Raw genomic sequence first — 20098 nt, 5'->3', positions numbered from 1 at the left:
TTACATAAATTTGGCACAACTATATCATAAGATATTTAGTATTAAAAACTGTTTATGGGACTTCCCTGGTGGCACAGTGGATAAGAATCCACCTGCCAATGCAGGGGACATGGGTTTGATCCCTGGTCCAGGAAGATCCCACATGCTGCGGAGCAACTAAGCCCGTGCACCACAACTACTGAGCCTGCGCGCCACAACTACTGAAGCCTACCCGCCCGAGAGCCTGCACGCCCCAACTACTGAGCCCACGCACCTCAACTACTGAAGCCTATGCACTCTAGGGCCCGCGTGCCGCAACTTCTGAGCCCGTGTGCTGCAACTACTGAAGCCCACGTGCCTAGAGAACATGCTCCACAACAAGAGAAGTCACTGCAATGAGAAGCCCGCACACTGCAACCAAGAGTAGCCCCCACTCGCCGCAACCAGAGAAAGCCTGTGTGCAGCAACAAGACCCAATGCAGCCAAAAAACAAAAACAAAAACACAACAGGCTCTGCCTTTCTGTTTGCTTTAGAGTTTTCATTCTGTTTTCCTTTATAGTCATCTTCTACACTGTCTCCTGGCCAAAACAAACAAACAAAAAATAACTCAGTGCAGGAAAGCAGTATTAAAGATAGTATTATCTCTTTCTTGTTCAGCATCTATTACTGTTTTTTCTGGTTAAAGAATTCCACATTCACGTGGTAAATTCAGTTCGTGACAGTTGACTCCCATTCTCCCTCCACCTTACCCATGCCACAGGTATGGACACAAGACCCAAGCTTACCTAAAGTACACCAATCCTTTGGACACTGTCTGATTTAGAGGACACTGATTCAAGTTAAGCCAGTAAGAGTCTTCTCTGGAACTTTTCTAACAGATTGGAAAATATCAGTTAGCAAAGGTTGCTGTGGTGGCCACAGAGACACATGTTCTGACCTCCCTTCAAGAGACCATGCTTTAGGGAGCCCAGGTGACTGACAGCCACCAGCTGCACCTTTAGAGATGGTGCTCATGCTGAGCCACACTTCTCCTAAGAAATTTATTATTCCTGAATAACAAAGTATAGATCATACTTGAAAGTAATTACCCTGATTTTGGTCCTTCCTGGTTTCATAAATGATATCAGCAACAAGAGGCAAAAGAGACTAACAAGGATCCTATTTAATCCCTGTGTTGGGTCAACATTTTCAACTCAGAAGTATCCTGATCTTGGAGTCAAAACTCTAAGTGAAAAAATCCTCTCCACCCAAAACTGCACCTTGTGTTTAAAACATTCATCTTCTTACAAATCAGAACCTTTGTCATTCATGACTTTACAGGCAATACAAATCATTTTTAAATCATTTAAAACTTTTCTTAAAATCCTAACACAAGATATAGCAACTGAATAGAAAACTTACAAGTGCCTTAAGTGTAAAATCGCTTCAATTTCTAAATACCTAAATCTATATGTACCAGTACATGTACTGTATATGTATAGAGAGTGTCAGTATATATAAATATACTACATATCCTTTATTAAGAATATAAGCAGGTTTCCCTGGTGGCGCAGTGGTTGACAGTCCACCTGCCGATGCAGGGGACACAGGTTCGTGCCCCAGTCTGGAAAGATCCCACATGCCGCGGAGCGGCTGGGCCCGTGCGCCATGGCCGCTGACCCTGCGCGTCTGGAGCCTGTGCTCCGCAACGGGAGAGGCCATGTGGGGAACACGGGTTCGTGCCCCAGTCCGGGAAGATCTCACATGCTGTGGAGCGGCTGGGCCCGTGAGCCATGGCCGCTGAGCCTGCGCGTCCGGAGCCTGTGCTCCGCAACGGGAGAGGCCATGTGGGGAACACGGGTTCGTCCCCCAGTCCGGAAAGATCCCACATGCCGCGGAGCGGCTGGGGCCGTGCGCCATGGCCGCTGAGCCTGCGCGTCCGGAGCCTGTGCTCCGCAACGGGAGAAGCCATAACAGTGAGAGGCCCGCGTACCGCAAAAAAAAAAAAAAGAATATAAGCTATATACTGTTCTAACTTAACAGATGAAAAAGGTTAATTCTTTCAGATCAAGCAAGGTATGAATTTGGGATCTCTGTGTAGATTCTACAAATGAGAGAAACTATAGGTGGAATTCTCTAAAATATTTCAGTGGGTAGCGGTTTAAAAGACCCAAAGTATCAATAGGTAGATGCCTATCCATGCCCACCCTATCCCCACACACACCACTCCTCCACACACAGAGCCAGAAAAAAGAACAGGCAAGAACTTAGATCAGAAACAAAGCTCCCTATGATTTGTAAGTTATCATGTAGCAATTATAAATGATGTAAGCCTGTTATTAAGAACCTTCCCAAGAGGGTTTTCTATCTCGAAATGTGATCTGGAGACATTTTTACTGATAAAATTAAGATGTCATTCATAGGAAGTCAAGTGAAAATGTGATCAGTGAAAATTCATCTATCTGCTTGGGAATTAGAAGATAAGTTCATATGGGATTGAGGGAACTATAAAGACATATGTAAAAGACTGAAAAATTGTATTTAACGTGTCATAGCGGATCGCTTTTTTATCTGAGGAACATTCCTTCCATCTTTATTAAAAAGAGAAAAGAAACTTCTCTCCACCTCATACCCAGGGTGTGACCTACACTAGGCCAATTCTAATACTTCTGCCCATTCTAGGCCACAGTGATTTTCTTCCACAGAAATACAGATACATCTCTGGATTTTTTCCAACTGATTCTAGAAGAGAGAACTTTCCTTTCCTCTTAGATGTATGAGGTCTGAAACATATGTAAGGCTATCTCACAGGACATGGAGTATGCCTATCTGAAAGGACAAAGCCAACATGCAGAAAGAAACAGAAATGAGAGAGTCTGAGTTCTTGATGCCAGCCATTCCTACTTTTTCACATGGCTTGGTTAGTAACTAATACATTCACATTTTTGTTATTTGTGATTGGGCAGGAGGAGGTGCTGACTAAAGAGGAACTGACCACCACACTCAAGGTACGGTGCACACCTGCTGAGGAGTTCAGAGAGTTTAAAGACCAGGATGGATGGGGAGATGATAAAAGGGAAGACGACAGGGCTTCCCTGGTAGCGCAGTGGTTGCAGTGGTTGAGAGTCCGCCTGCCGATGCAGGGGACGCGGGTTCGTGCCCCAGTCCGGGAAGATCCCACATGTCGCAGAGCAGCTGGGCCCGTGAGCCACGGCTGCTGAGCCTGTGCGTCCGGAGCCTGTGCTCCGCAACGGGAGAGGCCACAGCAGTGAGGGGCCCGCGGACCGTAAAAAAAAAAAGGGAAGAGGACAGCCTGACAATCACAAGTGTCACTAAACTCAAAACATCATGGAGACAGCTTCTTGGGGACAGTGTTTTGTTGACCCTGAAAACCTATGCCACAGACTTAAAAACTGAACAAGATTTATTCAGTAATAAGGAAGTATACGCCAAACTCAGCTGGAAGGAACAGAACGCTTCATGGGTTTCTTATGATCAGAAGATGATCTTACACTAATCGTTGGAACTGACAAGTTAGCAAGGTTCCCTGTTGCCTGAAGGAGCATCATTATGGAAAAGAACATTATTCTAAGCTGATATTCACTGATGCTTGAAAAGGAAAATATGGACCTTTTGCTTTGCTTTTCGTATTAAACACCAAGAGGAAAAGTTAAAAAAAGTTTTTTCAAATTGATTTTCTGTCACTTGAAGCCAACGAATCCTAAAACACTTAAAAATGTTACTTTTAATAGCTTAATATATACTGGCTTCAGCTCTCAGTAACACGGCATCTTTCAAATAGTTGTTATGTCATCTACCTAGACAACCTATGTATATGCTAACTGGAAACAACTGAGGCAGATAAACTTGATATTCACCTCCACCCCTAAAGTATCAGTGGAGAGAAAAAGAAGGTTACTTTAGAAATAAGACAAAAGATCACAGACTAATCTTTTCGAGATTCAAAAAATAAAGTTATTTGCTGAGATTGTGGTTGGCTATTTCAGGAAAACCTATCACTAAAGCCAAAGTGAGGTTTCTAGAAAATGATGAGGATAACAGAAAAGATAGGGCATTTGGGTTCTTATTCTAGCTCTGCTACTATCTTACCACATCATAAATAACTCACTTATACTCTCAAGAAATCAGTTGCTACTTATTACATTGGAAAGTCTAGACTATTACGTCGCTTTCAGCTATAAAATACCATGATTCTTTTCTGGAATTTGGAAGTAGGTCATTTTAGATTCAACTATACATCCTTATCTAAAAAGTGACAGAACACAAGTTTTATAATAGTATCTATTTCAGATTAGGAAAAAAATAAGTCTGGTAAATCTGACATCAAATTTGTTTTAAAACAGACAAAAATTTTAAAACACTTTCCTTATTACTTAAAGATGCTCTCCTTTACTCAGTTGCCTTTTTAAACACATTTCAAGTATGGAGAAAATATCTGCAAATACATGACTGATAAGGAGTTAATATCCAAAATATATTAACAGCTCATACAACTCAGTATTGAAAAAACCCAATTAAAAATGGGCGGAAGACCTGAATAGACATTTTTCCAAAGAAGATATACAAATGGTCAACAGACACATGAAAAGATGCTCAACATCACTAATCATTCACAGAAATGCAAATCAATATCACAATGAGATATCACCTCACACCTGTCAGGATGGCTATCATCCAAAAAAGAAAAAAAAAAAGACCACAAATAACAAATGTTGGCAAGGATGTGGGGAAAAGGGAATCCTTGCACACTATTAGGAGGAATGTAAATTGGTGCAGCCACTGTGAAAAACAGTAAAGAGACATTTTAAAAGAATATAAAACCACAAAAAAGGGAAAACAATTTTAGAAACTCAACCCAAGAGGTCCAAATCTGACTAATAAAAACAAAAAGAGAAAACACAGCAGAAACATCATACAATTTTTCAGAGTTAAAGGATATAAGACTCCACTAAATGTACTCATCAAATGCTTAGTACAATTGATGGAAAAAGACCAATAGCAAAAAACATCATCATGAGGAACAAATGATCCTACAAGCCTCCAGACAGGGAGAGAAAAAGAAAAACATATACAAAAATAAACATCAGGAAGCAAAACGGCACCTGACTTCTCAAAAGCAACACCAAAAGCTAATAGAAAATGTAGAAAATAGAAGAATGTCTTTACAATCTGAGAGAAAATTATTTCCTACCTATAATTCCTTACCAATCAAACCATCAATCTACTGAAAGTTGAATAAGATTTTCAGCACACTTTTTTTTTTTAAACTTTCCATGTACCATTTCTCAGGAAGCACTGGAGGATGTACATCCTCAAAACAGAAAGGCAAGAAAGGAGGAAGCATGGAATCCAGAAAATAGTATCTACATCAAAGAGGCAAAGGAAAATCAAAGACCAATGGCAAAGAAAATTTCTGAGATGACAGCTGGGTTAATAATTCATATAATCATTATTGGAGAAGAACGGCCAAGGGCTCCAAGAAATATGCTTCCTGGGGGAGGAAATAAAACTGATAGTGGGAGACAATTCTCCACGGTTCTTCTGCATTTTGTACATTGCGGTGAGCAGAGGCACTGATGGCCTTTGTTTCACTATCTTTTCAAGTATGTTTGTACAGAAAAAAGTCTTAGAAGATAAAGAGTATCTCCCTCTGGAGCAAGGGGCAGGTATTTTTACTGACCTACATAAAAGATTCAGGTTCCCTAAATTCAGGGTTCCTCCCAATAATGCAACCCACTGCATGTGCAGATATCACCTGGCCTTCCTCATGTCACACTGAGATCAGGGGTTTTAGGAATAAGATCAGGGGTTTTAGGAATATTATTTATGAATAGTAATAAGTGAAAATAAGGATTTTCACACTGAAAGTCAGGGGTTTTAGGAATAATGATACTCTGGCTAATGTTATTGCTGTGAGTAATAAAGTCTTATGTCTCTGACACAGGAGTTTCATGTCTTCTGCCACAGCATCCATAAAGCTGTGGCTAGCTAGCCTGTTAGGTCGAAAATAGGGTTAAATTTCAGACCCTTCACAGTTTTTGACAACTGATAGATCACTAATATGCTTTAATATATTGAGATAAGATTGATACATCCAGAGGAAAGTTTAGAGATGAAACAAAGATAGATACATAAGTAATTAAGCCTTCAAAGGAGTGAGGTAATTATTAGCCCCAAGGAAAAGAAAAAATTTGCTTAGGAAAGGAAATAAAATCACCAGTCCACTGTATGATTCAGCTGTGAATATTTACATAGATATAATGGACACAATAAATCCAAACTGCTAGAAGTTATGTTGAAAAGATGGGAAAAAGTATAGGAAAGTGAAGTCACCATTTCTCATAGGAGAATTATCTAAAACTTTAAAAATAGCAACATGAACACGGACACGTGGAGGTAAAAATCAGAAGAAACATAAAAGTTGAAAGAGTCTCCAGACAGAGGGAAATCAGAAGTAAAGGGGGTACTCTTTTTTTTTTGGGGGGGGGGTGAGAGTGTAGACATTGAATAGAATTATAACGTTGGAAATAATCAAATCTGTGTAATTCAATGTGGCAGTCACTAGGCACATGTGGCTATCGAGCACTTGAAAGGTAGGTAGTAGAAATGTAAAATTTAAATTGAATTTCAATTAATTTAAATTTCAGAAACATATAAGGTCAATATACAAAATCAATTGTATATATAGTAATAAACAATCCAAAAATGAAATTAAGAAATCAACTCCATTTACAATAGGATCAAAAAGAATAAAATACTTAGAAATCATTTTAAAATTAGAAGTATAAGACTTAGACACTGAAAACTACAAAACATTATTAAAATAAATTAAAGAACTAATTAAGTGGAAAGCCATCCCATGTTCATTGATCAGAAGACTTAATGTAATTAAGATGGCTTCCCAAGTTTATCTACAGATTCAATACAATCCCAGTCAAAATCCCAGCAGCCTTTTTGGCAGAAATTAACAAGGCATCCAAAAATTCATACGGAAATTCAAGGGATGCAGAGTAGCTGAAATAATCTTGAAAAAGAACAAAGTTGGGGGACTTCCCTTGTGGCCCAGTGGTTAAGAATCCACCTTCCAATGCAGGGAACGCGGGTCCCATCCCTGGTCGAGGAACTAAGCCTGCGCACCGCAACTACTGAACCCGCGCACCACAACTAGAGAGCCCGCGTGCCACAACTAGAAAGAAGCCTGTATGCTGCAACAAAGAGCCTGCATGCCACAACTAAGACCCAACACAGCCATAAATAAATAAATAAATAAATAAATAAATAAATAAATAAATAAATAAATAAATATATAATTTTTTTTTTTTTAAAAGAACAAAGTTGGAGGACACATACATCAAAATTTCAAAACTACAAAAGTACAATAATCAAGACTGTGGCACTGGGGTAAGGATATACATGGATAAATGGGTTAGAATTGAGAGTCCAGAAACAAAATAATACCTTTATGGGAAATTAATTTTCAAGAAAGGTGCCAAGATAATTCAATGGGGAAAGAAAAATCTTTTCAACAATCAATGCTGAGATGAATAAATGCACATGCAAAGGAATAAATATGGGTCCCCTACCTCACAACATATCAAAAATTAACTCAAAACAGATCAAAGATCTAAATGTAAGAGTTAAAACTATGACTCCTAAGAGGAAACACAGGAGTAAATCTTTGTGACCTTGGATTAGGTGATAGTTTCTTAGATATAATACCAAAAGCACAGAGAAAAAGAAAAAATATATATGTTAGACCTCATTAAAATTAAAAACTTGTGCATCAAAGGACACCATCAAGAAAATGAAAAGAAAACCCACAAATGGAAGACAATACTGTCATCCCTCAGTATCTTTGGGGGACTGGTTCCAGACTCCCTGCAGATACCAAAATCCACCATTGCTCAAGTCCCTTATATAAAATGGCATATCCATTTTATATAACCTCAGTGTCCATGGATTCTGCATCCTCAGATTCCGTACCCTCGGGTTCTACCAATTTGATCTGCAGTTGGTTGAATCCACAGATGTGGGACCCATTGATGGTGGGTGACTGTATTTGCAAATCATATATCTGATAAGGGACCTGTATCCAAAATATATGAAGAATTCTTAAAATTAGAAAATGAAAAGACAAACAATCCAATTTTTAAATGTGCAAAGGATCTGAACAGACATTTCTCCAAAGAAGATATACCAATGGTCAATAAACACATGAAAGGATACTCAACATCATTCGTTGTAAGGAAAATGCGTATCGAAACAACAAAAAAGCCACGTCACACCCACTAAGATGGCTGTAAGCAAAAAGACAGTCAGTAACAAGTATTGATGAGGATGTGGAGAAACTAGAACTCTTGTACAATGCTAGTGGGAATGTAAAATGGTATAACCAGCTTGGACAACAATCTCACAGCTCCACAAATAGTTAAATATAGTTGCCATATGACCTGACAATTCCATTCTTAGGTATATACCCAAGAGAAAGAAAAAATATATGCCTACATAAAAACGTATACATGAATGTTTATAACGTTACATGTTAATATATGTTCTGGTAGCATTATTCATAATAGCCAAAATGTGGAAACAACTCAAAAATCCATCAACTGAGGAACGGATAAAAAAAATGTAGTATAGCCATTCAGCTATAAAAAGGAATGAAGCACTGATACATAATACAACGTGGATGAACTCTGAAAACACGCTAAGTGAAAAAAATCTAGACATAAAAGGCCACATAGCATATGATTCCATTTCTATGAAATGTCCAGAACAGACAAAAAAAACCCCAAAACTATATTAGTAGTTGCCTAGATATAGGCAGCTGGGAGGATAAGAGGTGGTAACTCAGTGGTATGGGGTTTCTCTTTGAGGTAATGAAAATGTTCTAAAAATTAACTGTACTTATGATTGCATATATCTGTGAAGATACTAAAAACTCCTGAATTATATACACTTTAAATGGGTAATTAAATGGTATGTGAATTATATCCCTATAAAACTGTTATTTTAAAAAAAGACAAAATGATATACTGACATATTACAATATAGTGAACCTTGAAAACATTATATTAAATAAAAGAACGCAGACACAAAAAATCACATATTATATGATTCCATTTATATGAAGTGCCCAGAATAGGCAAATTCATAAAGACAAAAAGATTAATGGTTGCCGGGAGGCAGAGGCAGAGGGGGATGGGGAAATGACTGATAAAGGGTACAGGCTTCTTTCTGGAGTGATGAATATGTTCTGGAATCAGATAGCCGTGATGGTTGCACAATCTTGTGAATACAATAAAAACCCACTAAACTGTACACTTTAAATAGGTGAATTTTACAGTATGTGAAATATATCTCAATTCAAAAAATTTAAATGGCCACAAATGGCTACTGTACTAGACAGCACAGCCATAGAGGGTGCCTAAATTCAAAGCAGCCTTCCATTAGCAAGAAACAGACTTCTGTTGTCAGCCATTTGGGAATTAGGGGCTGGGAAGAGAGCAGGAACAGACAAATTTAAGACTAGCAAAGAAGTGCTAAACATTTGGACTGTAATTGCTTAAAACTTTTGAATATAAATTCAGATGAAAGTCCAAAAGCTATAGCCCAGGGATGGATGACTTCAAAACAGTGTTTAACCTCTATGGGCATAAGCTTCTGAGTTTACAAAAAGAAAATTAACTACAACAGCACTTCCCAGACTGTGCTGTAGTTCTTATTAATAGCTACTGGGCAACCAAAAACAGTTTCGAGGACTAATACGTTTTGTGAAATACAACATGTAGGTAAGTTAAACAGGTTTCTTTACTGCAAGACGTCCCAGAACACTTGAAATGATATTGTGTTTTGTAGGTTCAAAAGGGGTACATTATGCAGTAACTACTTTACAACAAATATTTTTACATATTACACAATTCTGGTTTGGGAAATACTGAACTATATGAGTTATAACGGTTCCACCAGCTTCAGAGCTATATGATCCCTGGCCCGGGAATATCCCACATGCCACAGAGCAACTAAGCCCATGCGCCACAACTACTGAGCCTGTGCTCTAGAGCCCACGTGCCACAACTACTGAAGCCTGCGTGCCTAGAGCCCATGCTCTGCAACAAGAGAAGCCACGACAATGAAAAGCCCGCGCACCACAACGAAGAGTAGACCCTGCTTGCTGCAACTAGAGAAAGCCTGCACACAGCAACAAAGACCCAACACAGCCAAAAATAAAAACAAATGAATAAACTTATAAAAACAAAAACAAACAAAAACACCTATGGGATGCCGCAAAAGCAGTTCTAAGAGGGAAGTTTCTAGCAATACAACCCTACCTCAAGAAACAAGAAAAATCTCAAATAAACAATCTAACCTTACACCTAAAGGAACTAGAGAAAGAAGAACAAACAAAAACCAAAGTTAGTAGAAGGATAGAAATCATAAAGATCAGAGCAGACATAAATGAAATAGAAACAAAGAAAACAATAGCAAAGATCAATAAAACTAAAAGCTGGTTCTTTGAGAAGATAAAACTGACAAACCTTTAGCCAGCCTCATCAAGAAAAAGAGGCAGAGGTCTCAAATCAACAAAATTAAAAATGAAAAAGGAGAAGTTACCACAGACACCGCAATAATACAAAACATCCTAAGAGACTACTACAAGCAACTCTATGCCAATAAAATGGACAACCTGGAAAAAAAAAGACAAATTTTTGGAAAGGTATAACCTTCCAAGACTGAACCAGGAAGAAATAGAAAATATAAACAGACCAATCACAAGTAATGAAATTGAAACTGTGATTAAAAATCTCCCAACAGGGCTTCCCTGGTGGCGCAGTGGTTGAGAGTCCGCCTGCTGATGCAGGGGACGTGGGTTCGTGCACCAGTCCGGGAAGATCCCACATGCCGTGGAGCGGTTGGGCCCATGAGCCACGGCCACTGAGCCTGCGCATCCGGAGCCTGTGCTCCACAGTGGGAGAGGCCGCAAGAGTGACAGGCCGGCGTAATGCAAAAAACAAACAAACAAAAAAAATCTTCCAACAAACAAAAGTCCAGGACCAGATGGCTTCACAGGTGAATTCTACCAAACATTTAGAGAAGAGCTAATACCCATCCTTCTCAAACTCTTGCAAGAAACTGCAGAGGAAGGAACACTCCCAAACTCATTGTAGAAGGCCACCATCACCTTGATACCAAAACCAGACAAAGATACTACAAAAAAACAAAATTACATACCAATATCACTGATGAATATAGATACAAAAATCCTCAAGAAAATACTAACAAACAGAATCCAACAACATATTAAAAGGATCAGACACCATGATCAAGTGGGATTTATCCCAGGGATGCAAGGATTCTTCAATAGACGCAAATCAATGAATGTGATGCACCATATTAACAAACTGAAGAAGAAAAACCATATGATCATCTCAATAGATGCAGATAAGGCTTTTGACAAAAATCAACAGCCATTTATGATAAAAACTCTCCAGAAAGTGGGCATAGAGGGAAACTACCTCAACATAATAAAGCCCATATACAACAAACCCACAGCAAACATCATTCTCAATGGTAAAAAACTGAAAGCATTTCCTCTAAGATGAGGAACAAGACAAAGATGTCCACTCTCACCACTATTATTCAACATAGTTTTGGAAGTCCTAGCCACGGCAATCAGAGAAGAAAAAGAAATAAAAGGAATCAAATTGGAAAAGAAGAAGTAAAACTGTCACTGTTTGCAGATGACATGATACTATACATAGAGAATCCTGAAGATGCCACCAGAAAACAACTAGAGCTAATCAATCAATCTGGTAAAGTTGCAGGATACAAAATTAATGCACAGAAATCTCTTGCATTCCTATACACTAACAACGAAAGATCAGAAGAGAAATTAAGGAAACAATCCCATTCACCATTGCAACAAAAAGAATAAAATACCTAGGAACAAACCTACTTAAGGAGACAAAGGACCTGTATGCAGAAAACTATAAGACACTGATGAAAGAGATCAAAGATGACACAAACAGATGGAGAGATATACGATGTTCTTGGATTGGAAGAATCAATACTGTGAAAATGACTATACTAACCCAAGCAATCTACAGATTCAGTGCAATCCCTATCAAATTACCAGTGACATTTTTTACAGAACTAGAACGAGAAATCTTAAAATTGGTATGGAGACACAAAAGACCCTGGATAGCCAAAGCAATCTTGAGGGAAAGAAATGGAGCTAGAGGAATCAGACTCCCTGACTTCAGACTATACTATAAAGCTACAGTAATCAAGACAATATGGTAGTGGCATAAAAACAGAAATATAGATCAACAGAACAGGAGAGAAAGCCCAGAGATAAACCCACTCACCTATGGTCAACTAATCTATGACAAAGAAAGCAAGGATATACAATGGAGAAAAGACAGTCTCTTCAATAAGTGGTACTGGGAAAACTGGACAGCTACGTGTAAAAGAATGAAATTACAACACTCCCTAACACCATAAACAAAAATAAACTCAAAATGGATTAAAGATCTAAATGTAAGACCGGACACTATAAAACTCTTAGAAGAAAATACAGGAAGAAGAGTCTTTGACATAAATCACAGCAAGATCCTTTTTGACCCACCTCCTAGAGTAATGGAAATAAAAACAAAAATAAACAAATGGGACCTGATGAAACTTAAAAGCTTTTGCACAGCAAAGGAAACCATAAAGAAGACGAAAAGACAACCCTCAGAATGGGAGAAAATATTTGCAAATGAAGCAATTGACAAAGGATTAATCTCCAAAAAATATAAACAGCTCATGCAGCTCAATATTAAAAAACAAACAACCCAACCAAAATATGGGCAGAAGCCCTAAACAGACAGTTCTCCAAAGAAGACATACAGATGGCCAAGAGGCACATGAAAAGATGCTCAACATCACTAATTATTAGAGAAATGTAAATCAAAACCACAAAGAGGTATCACCTCACACCAGTCAGAATGGCCATCATCACAAAATCTACAAACAACAAATGCTGGAGAGGGTGTGGAGAAAAGGGAATCCTCTTGCACTGTTGGTGGGAATGTAAATTGATAGAGCCACTATGGAGAACAGTATGGAAGGTCCTTAAAAAAGTAAAAATGGAACTACCATATGACCCAGCAATCCCACTACTGGGTATATACCCAGAGAAAACCATAATTCAAAAAGACACATGCACCCCAATGTTCACTGTAGCACTATTTACAATAGCCAGGTCATGGAAGCAACCTAAATGCCCATTAACAGACGAATGGATAAAGAAGATGTGGTACATATATACAATGGAATATTACTCAGCCATAAAAAGGAACGAAATTGGGTCATTTGTAGAGATGTGCATGGACCTAGAGACTGTCATACAAAGTAAAGTTAAGTCAAAAAGAGAAAAACAAATATCGTATATTAATGCATATATGTGGAATCTAGAAAAATGGTACAAATGAACCAGTTTGCAAGGCAAAAATGGAGACACAGATGTAGAGAACAAACATATGGACCCCAGGGGGGAAAGTGTGGGGGGGTGGGGGTGGGATGAACTGGGAGATTGGGATTGACATTTATACACTAATATATATAAAACAGATAACTAATAAGAACCTGCTGCATTACAAAAATAAAATTTTTAAAAAAATTCTGATGTGTTAAATCACCTCCATCTACGGAAATTCAATCTCCCTAATTCAGCCTGATGTTCACTTGCATGGTTCACTCCTCTCTGTGGAGGTAAAAGACAAAAGTTACAGGGAAGGATTCAAACATCAGTCCTCAAATTTCTACTTTCTCCTTCTTCATTCTAGGTACTTTTAACATTATTTTATTTGTGAGAACAAAAAGAAGTTAAACACATAAATACAAACCTCCTTTCTGTATACTCTATGACCATTCATAAAAAGCAAAGACTACCACCATTAAAAGTCTCTTTTTAAAGCAAGGTATAAAGGTAATATAGAACATGAACATAATATTTTTAAAACATATGATATGTAGATGTACATGTCAAAAAGATTTAAAAGTATAAATACCAGATGTATATTCAAAATGATTAGGCAATTTTAAGTTTGTTCCTTAATATTTATTTGTATTTTCTAACAATTTTTCAACAATGAGCATGCATTTTAATGGTTTTTATTAGGAATGTGCAATCTTTATATCATTTTAGTAACTACTTTTTAATGAAACTGACTAGTATGCCATGATTCTGTTATGCCCTTATAAACCCTTCTTGCAATTTTTAATGAATTCTGAGAGTCTCCTTGCTGATAAGGAGAAAAAAGGAAAGCTATTAATGATATCTTTCCTATTATTCAAAAGAAAGATTTCAGATAAAACATTAAGGTAAATTCTTTTTTTTTTAACATCTTTATTGGAGTATAATTGCTTTACAATGTTGTGTTAGTTTCTGCTGTATAACAAAGTGAATCAGCTATACGTATACATATACTCCCATATCCCCTCCCTCTTGCATCTCCCTCCCACCCTCCCTATCCCGCCCCTCTAGATAGTCAAAGAACCGAGGTGATCTCCCCGTGCTATGCAGCTGCTTCCTACTAGCTATCTGTTTTACATTTGGTGGTGTATATATGTCCATGCCACTCTCTCACTTCGTGCTAGCTTACCCTTCCCCCTCCCCATGTCCTCAAGTCCATTCTCTATGTCTGCGTCTTTATTCCTGTCCTGCCCCTAGGTTCTTCAGAACCTTTTTTTTTTTTTAGATTCCATATATTATGTGTTAGCATTCGGTATTTGTTTTTCTCTGACTTACTTCACTTCACTCTGTATGACAGACTCTAGGTCCATCCACCTCACTACAAATAACTCAATTTCATTTTTTTTATGGCTGAGTAATATTCCATTGTATATACGTGCCACACCTTCTTTATCCATTCATCTGTCAACGGACACTTAGGTTGCTTCCATGTCCTGGCTATTGTAAATAGAGCTGCAATGAACATTTTGGTACCTGACTCTTTTTGAATTATGGTTTCCTCGGGGTATATGCCCAGTAGTGGGACTGCTGGGTCGTATGGTAGTTCTATTTTTAGTTTTTTAAGGACCCTCCATACTGTTCTCCATAGTGGCTGTATCAATTTACATTCCCACCAGCAGTGCAAGAGGGTTCCCTCTTCTCTACACCCTCTCCAGCATTTATCAAAACATTAAGGTAAATTCTTAATTTCTGTTCTTCTGAGCAAAGCCATTTTACTGGATGACTTTGTTCTTAATCCAAACAGTGGACAATGGGATTTTACTATGTATCTATGTGAATTAACACTCACAAAAAGGAATAACTCTCTTTTATCTAAGAAAAGGAAAAATATAAATATGAACAAGTTGGTTTTTCAGACTTACTTTAGGAAAGTAACAAATATAATCTTGTTTCATCCACCAAAGCATTAAAGCAACCCATGTTATTATAAAATTCTCCATTTGTAAATATGTAGATTCCAAGTTAATCAAAAATGTTTTAAAGTTTCTGGACACTTCCTAGATTAGGAATCAATGTTTATATTTATAAATGAAGAAAAAAAAAAAACGCAGGTCTTACTTTTATCTCCAAAAAGTCCTTAACAATAACTTTAATCCTTTTTACAGGAAAGAAAATCAATCGGGGAAACAGGAAACTGTAGTTATCACTTTTTATCATCACATTTTAGAAAAAATATTTTGACTATCACTTTTTCTAGAGGTTGAACTAAAACAGAATCATCTAACTTTTTACTAAAGATGATTTTTAAATTTCTAATGTTAACTGCATTATTAACCTGGAAAACTATTACTTACAAATCTGCTGTACCTGTAGATTGTGTGTGTGTGTTAATACAGGTAATATCTGATCACTCCTAATGCCAATAGATAACATTTCTGAAGGACATTTTCATGATAGAAATAATTTAAACACAGTATGTTTTCAGAAGGACAGCACACCATTTTCCTTCCTTTGCTCAATCTTCACACTAAATATAATCCACATTTAGAATATTCTTATTTACCTTATTTTTTTATATTCCAATGCATAAAACCAGCTATTTAAGGACACTGAACAAAGAACCTTATCATTTGTTACTTATGATCAGTAGATTTGCCTTTTTTCTGCTTTACAGGCAAAAATTTTATTTCCACAAAATAAAATGAGTGTTAGGTGACTTAACTTGAGCTAATGGTTAGGACATGATGCTATAATAAGGCTAAATTGACCATTTGATCACCGATCCCACCAAATGACTTTCATCTATCGCAGGGTCACAGGCAGCATCGAAACTCCTGCTGGTCAGTTTGCTGGTCACCAAGAAAAGCCAGGCAAATGAGCAGCTGGGTCAGCACAAATCCACTATCACCATCTTCTATTTATCAACTTTACCACAAACAAATCATGTAAGAGTTGTCATCTGCGGAGAGATCCCCAACAATATACCCACTGGATCTTAACACAGATGATAATCTAAGAGGTAAAAGTGTGAAGTTTATTTTAGATGCTAAGTTGAAGAAATAAGATATTTTAAAACCCAAGTCCATTTCTGTTAACCAGTATTTATACTTTGAATTTTAAAATACCACCCCATTAAATTCTGAGTCCCATTGCTAAGACAAATGACGGCAGTAACATTCTTCTCTCTTGAACTGGAATAAATGTATAAAATATATAAAAAGATGACAGTTGTTGATCCCTTTACTCTCTCAGCTTTATTAATTCAGGTACTTTTTACCTTTATGTAACAACTGTAATATAAGAGGAACTATACCTTCAAATTACAATAAAAATTATCTTCCAAAGAGAGAGAAATCTGTTTCTTTCTTTTTTTTTTAAATTTAGTGGTGATAACCGCAACCCAATCAGTTTTCCACCCTCAATTTCTCTTCTGACCTGTAACTCTTTCTCATAATATGTTGCACAAGGGATTGTAATAACAACTTCAGTCCTTTTAATTTGCCTCTCCTAGAGACTGTGAATTCCCAGTGAGGACAGCTTCTTCCCACCTGCAGCCCATTAAGAGTATAAACTGACACACTACATGGTATTCATTTGCTCACAGATCAGCCTCTCCTACTAACTACACTATAAGATTCTGTGGACACTAGGTATGAATCATCAACACTTGACACAGTGCCAGGCTACAGAAGACTTTCAAATGTATTTAGTGAAAAATTGAGCATTTTAACCTTTGAATCTCTCCTATCACACTCAGTATCAGCAAAGCACCTGATGAATATGGACAATTGTATGAATCTTTGACCCAAGTCACATTCTTTCTTTGCCTACTAGCCATACTTTCAACTGCCTCTTTGGAGGGAAAAGCCTTGGGTTATGTCTGATTTATTCTCTAATACAAATATTCCCAACAAGAAAATACAGAGTTCAGGATATGTCTAATTAAGCAAAATCTCACAATACTATCCTTGATCAACCATGTGGTCCTTACAAAATTTATGAACCTGTAAATTTTAACACCTATTTTTTTTGGTTTAAACCAAGACTTGAGAATGCTTCCCAATACAGCCGATGTTAAGAAGGATGCCTGGAGAGATGGAGGTGGGAACAGGAAAAAAAGACCATAGTGAAGGAACAATTTAACGTATTTCTTCCATTTCCACCTTCATCCCAAGAGAATTTAAATGGGAAGAGAAAAAATGGAGGTAGAACCTGTGATTCAGAATAAGCTATAAAGAAAACAAAAGATACTGACTTTGCAAACTGTGCGTTTTAAACTATCCTTTCATATAATTTTTAAAGAGGAATTTTTTTTTTAATCCACAGAGTCTTTTGCTTCTTCCAGGAGCAGCTGGATTTCATCTCACCCAATATCCCCCACCTCCATACACATACATACAGCGCTACCACTGAGTCCCTGTGCCAAACCAATCACAGGAAAAACTAAACCATGAGGATCATTTCCTAATTCTCTCTGAAAAATAATCCCCAAATTTTTCCCCAAAGACAAATTACCTATTCTAATGGGATTGAAGGGAGGTGGCGGGACGGAAGAGTTCATTATCATGCAGCTTCTCATTCTCTATAGGGAGAAAAATGGCATTAACTTCCAACAAGGGACAGCTACTCTTATACTGTATCCCCAGTTAGAACCTAAAAACAAGCAAAAAAACAAAAACCGATCTTTTGATGCATTCAAATGAATAGAAAGCTGAGACAGTTTACTTTGCAGCAATATAACCCCTTAAAAATCCTCCAGAGCTTGGGGGATGGGGGTGACCCATCAATTCCCCCCACACCCTTGCCATATGGGGGAGCAAGATTCTGTCAAATACAAAATGCCACTCTCCGCCTCCTCCGCCATCCCGAAAATTGACTGGCACCGAGTGCGGAGGCGGCCGAGGGAAGAAGCGAAGAGGCGGGGGACACCACACACACACACACACACACACCACACCACACACACACACACCACACACACACACCACACACACCACATACACACACCACACACACACCACACACACACACCACACACCCGCACCGAGGGCTGATTCATGGCTTTTTAAAATGTTTTAAAGCTACAATTTCCTCCAACCGGAGAATTCTCACCCATTCCCCAACCCCAGCTCCCACCATGCTCCTCCCCCCGCGACATGGGGGTCAGCTGGACTGTATCCCCGCCGCAGCCTCGACCCCACGCGCCCTACGCCCCCAGGCGCGCGGCCTCCGGCCGGGGGTCCCCCACGCGCCCTCACCACCCCGAGGCCCGACGCGCCCAGGCCGAGAGATGCGTCGCACCTGGATGTAGTTGTTCTCGCAGTAATCGGCCACCCGTTCCAGATTCGTGTAACTGTCGAAGAGGGCCCGCCGGCCCCCCGGGATTTCCTCCTCCAGCAGCATCTGCAGCTCCGCCATCTTCACATCCTCCTCCTCCTCATACAGACCGCAGAGGCAGTGGCGGCAGTAGCGCCAGGGAAACCCAAGACTGGCAGAGGAGGAGCGGCGGCGACGGCTGCAGCAACCGGGAGGAGAGAGAAACACTCCCCGCCAGCGACAGGGGAGGGGGCAGCAGGAACGGGGGCGGGGCGCGAGCCGACGGACTCTGAGGACGGTCACCGCGGCGACGGCCGGCACGGCGCGCGCACGCGCGCTCGCCTCCCTCCGCCTTCGGGAGCCTGAAAAAGATTCCCACCCTTGGTCGCGCCGCCCCGCCCCTCCCCCACTTCCGGCGTCTCCTAGCGACCGCGGGAGTGGGGGCCGGGATGCGCGCGGGAGTAGCGCGCGCGGTTAACCCTTCGGCCCCCGCAGGTTGCGTGGCTGGAGAAGCGCCCCGGGCTGTCTTTATTAGTCTGGCCTGAACGCCCACCCGGCTCCGCTGTCTTTTGGCCAGCGTCTTCAGCGACTCCCCTCGGCGTTATCCTCAACCTGGGGCCCAACCCCATGGTCATGGGCCTGAGGGATAACATCAGCCCACTAAACTTTCATGCAGCTTTAAGTGCCGCCCCACTTTTCATTTTTCACTTCATCTTTGACTTCATCCATCCTCTCTGGTACAGATAAGTAAATTTCAATTTCCTAATCCCTAATTTCCTCTCCTTCGCCTTTTTTGCACCTGTTTGCCCATTGACACCGTTTCCCCCTGCCAGGTTAGCCTCTGTTCTGTTCTCCTTTGACCATCCTCCGGACTTCAGCTTTTTGCGCTTGCCCCTCTCTTTGCTAAGCTTCCTCAGTGACCACCTTTTCTGTCATTTCTCTGAGTCTGTCAACTTCACTTTTTTCTTCATCTATTCCGTGTTTAAAGTTTCGAAAACGGTTTTGCTGGTACTTTGATTCCTCACAGGGCTGTTACATGGATAAAATAAAAGTTTAAAGCACCTCGGGAAACGATAAATGACACAAAAATTCAAGGTAGATCATTTTGATCTTGCAGTTATTATTCTGTTATTCCTTAGATACTATATCTTTTTTTCCTAAATCTGACTACTCCACACAATGTAATCTTAAAAAACTAAAATTCCTGACAACTGCTGAGATATTATAAAGTCCATGACCTTTATTTGTACTGTGGAAAGTCAAGGTTGACTACATTTGCAGTTTAGAGCAAGATTCATTATTTCAACTCTTGTATTTGTGATCTCTTGGCCCTCCTACAGTGA

The 20098-nt window shown here is 39.2% G+C and overlaps 1 protein-coding gene across 8 annotated transcripts in view; it reads right to left on the bottom strand.

Moving 5' to 3' along the window:
• The window catches only part of ABI2 (abl interactor 2), a 99975-nt gene extending 80923 nt beyond the window's left edge, over positions 1–19052 (bottom strand). For 6 of the 8 annotated variants that reach the window (XM_007454875.1, XM_007454876.1, XM_007454877.1 and 3 more), the window contains exon 1: positions 18741–18857. In XM_007454875.1, coding sequence (XP_007454937.1) covers positions 18741–18857 — 117 coding nt within the window. Of the gene's footprint in view, positions 1–18740 lie in introns of all 8 variants that reach the window. The other 2 variants (XM_007454879.1, XM_007454878.1) reach the window with 2 other exon arrangements.
• Between the last annotated feature and the right edge of the window lie 1046 nt (positions 19053–20098).

Source organism: Lipotes vexillifer, unplaced genomic scaffold (assembly GCF_000442215.2).
Source record: "Lipotes vexillifer unplaced genomic scaffold, Lipotes_vexillifer_v1.1 scaffold313, whole genome shotgun sequence".
In the NCBI taxonomy this organism is placed as follows: Eukaryota; Metazoa; Chordata; class Mammalia; order Artiodactyla; family Lipotidae; genus Lipotes; species Lipotes vexillifer.
Note: the sequence above shows the minus strand (reverse complement) of the source record. Positions and strands in the feature narration are given on the sequence as shown.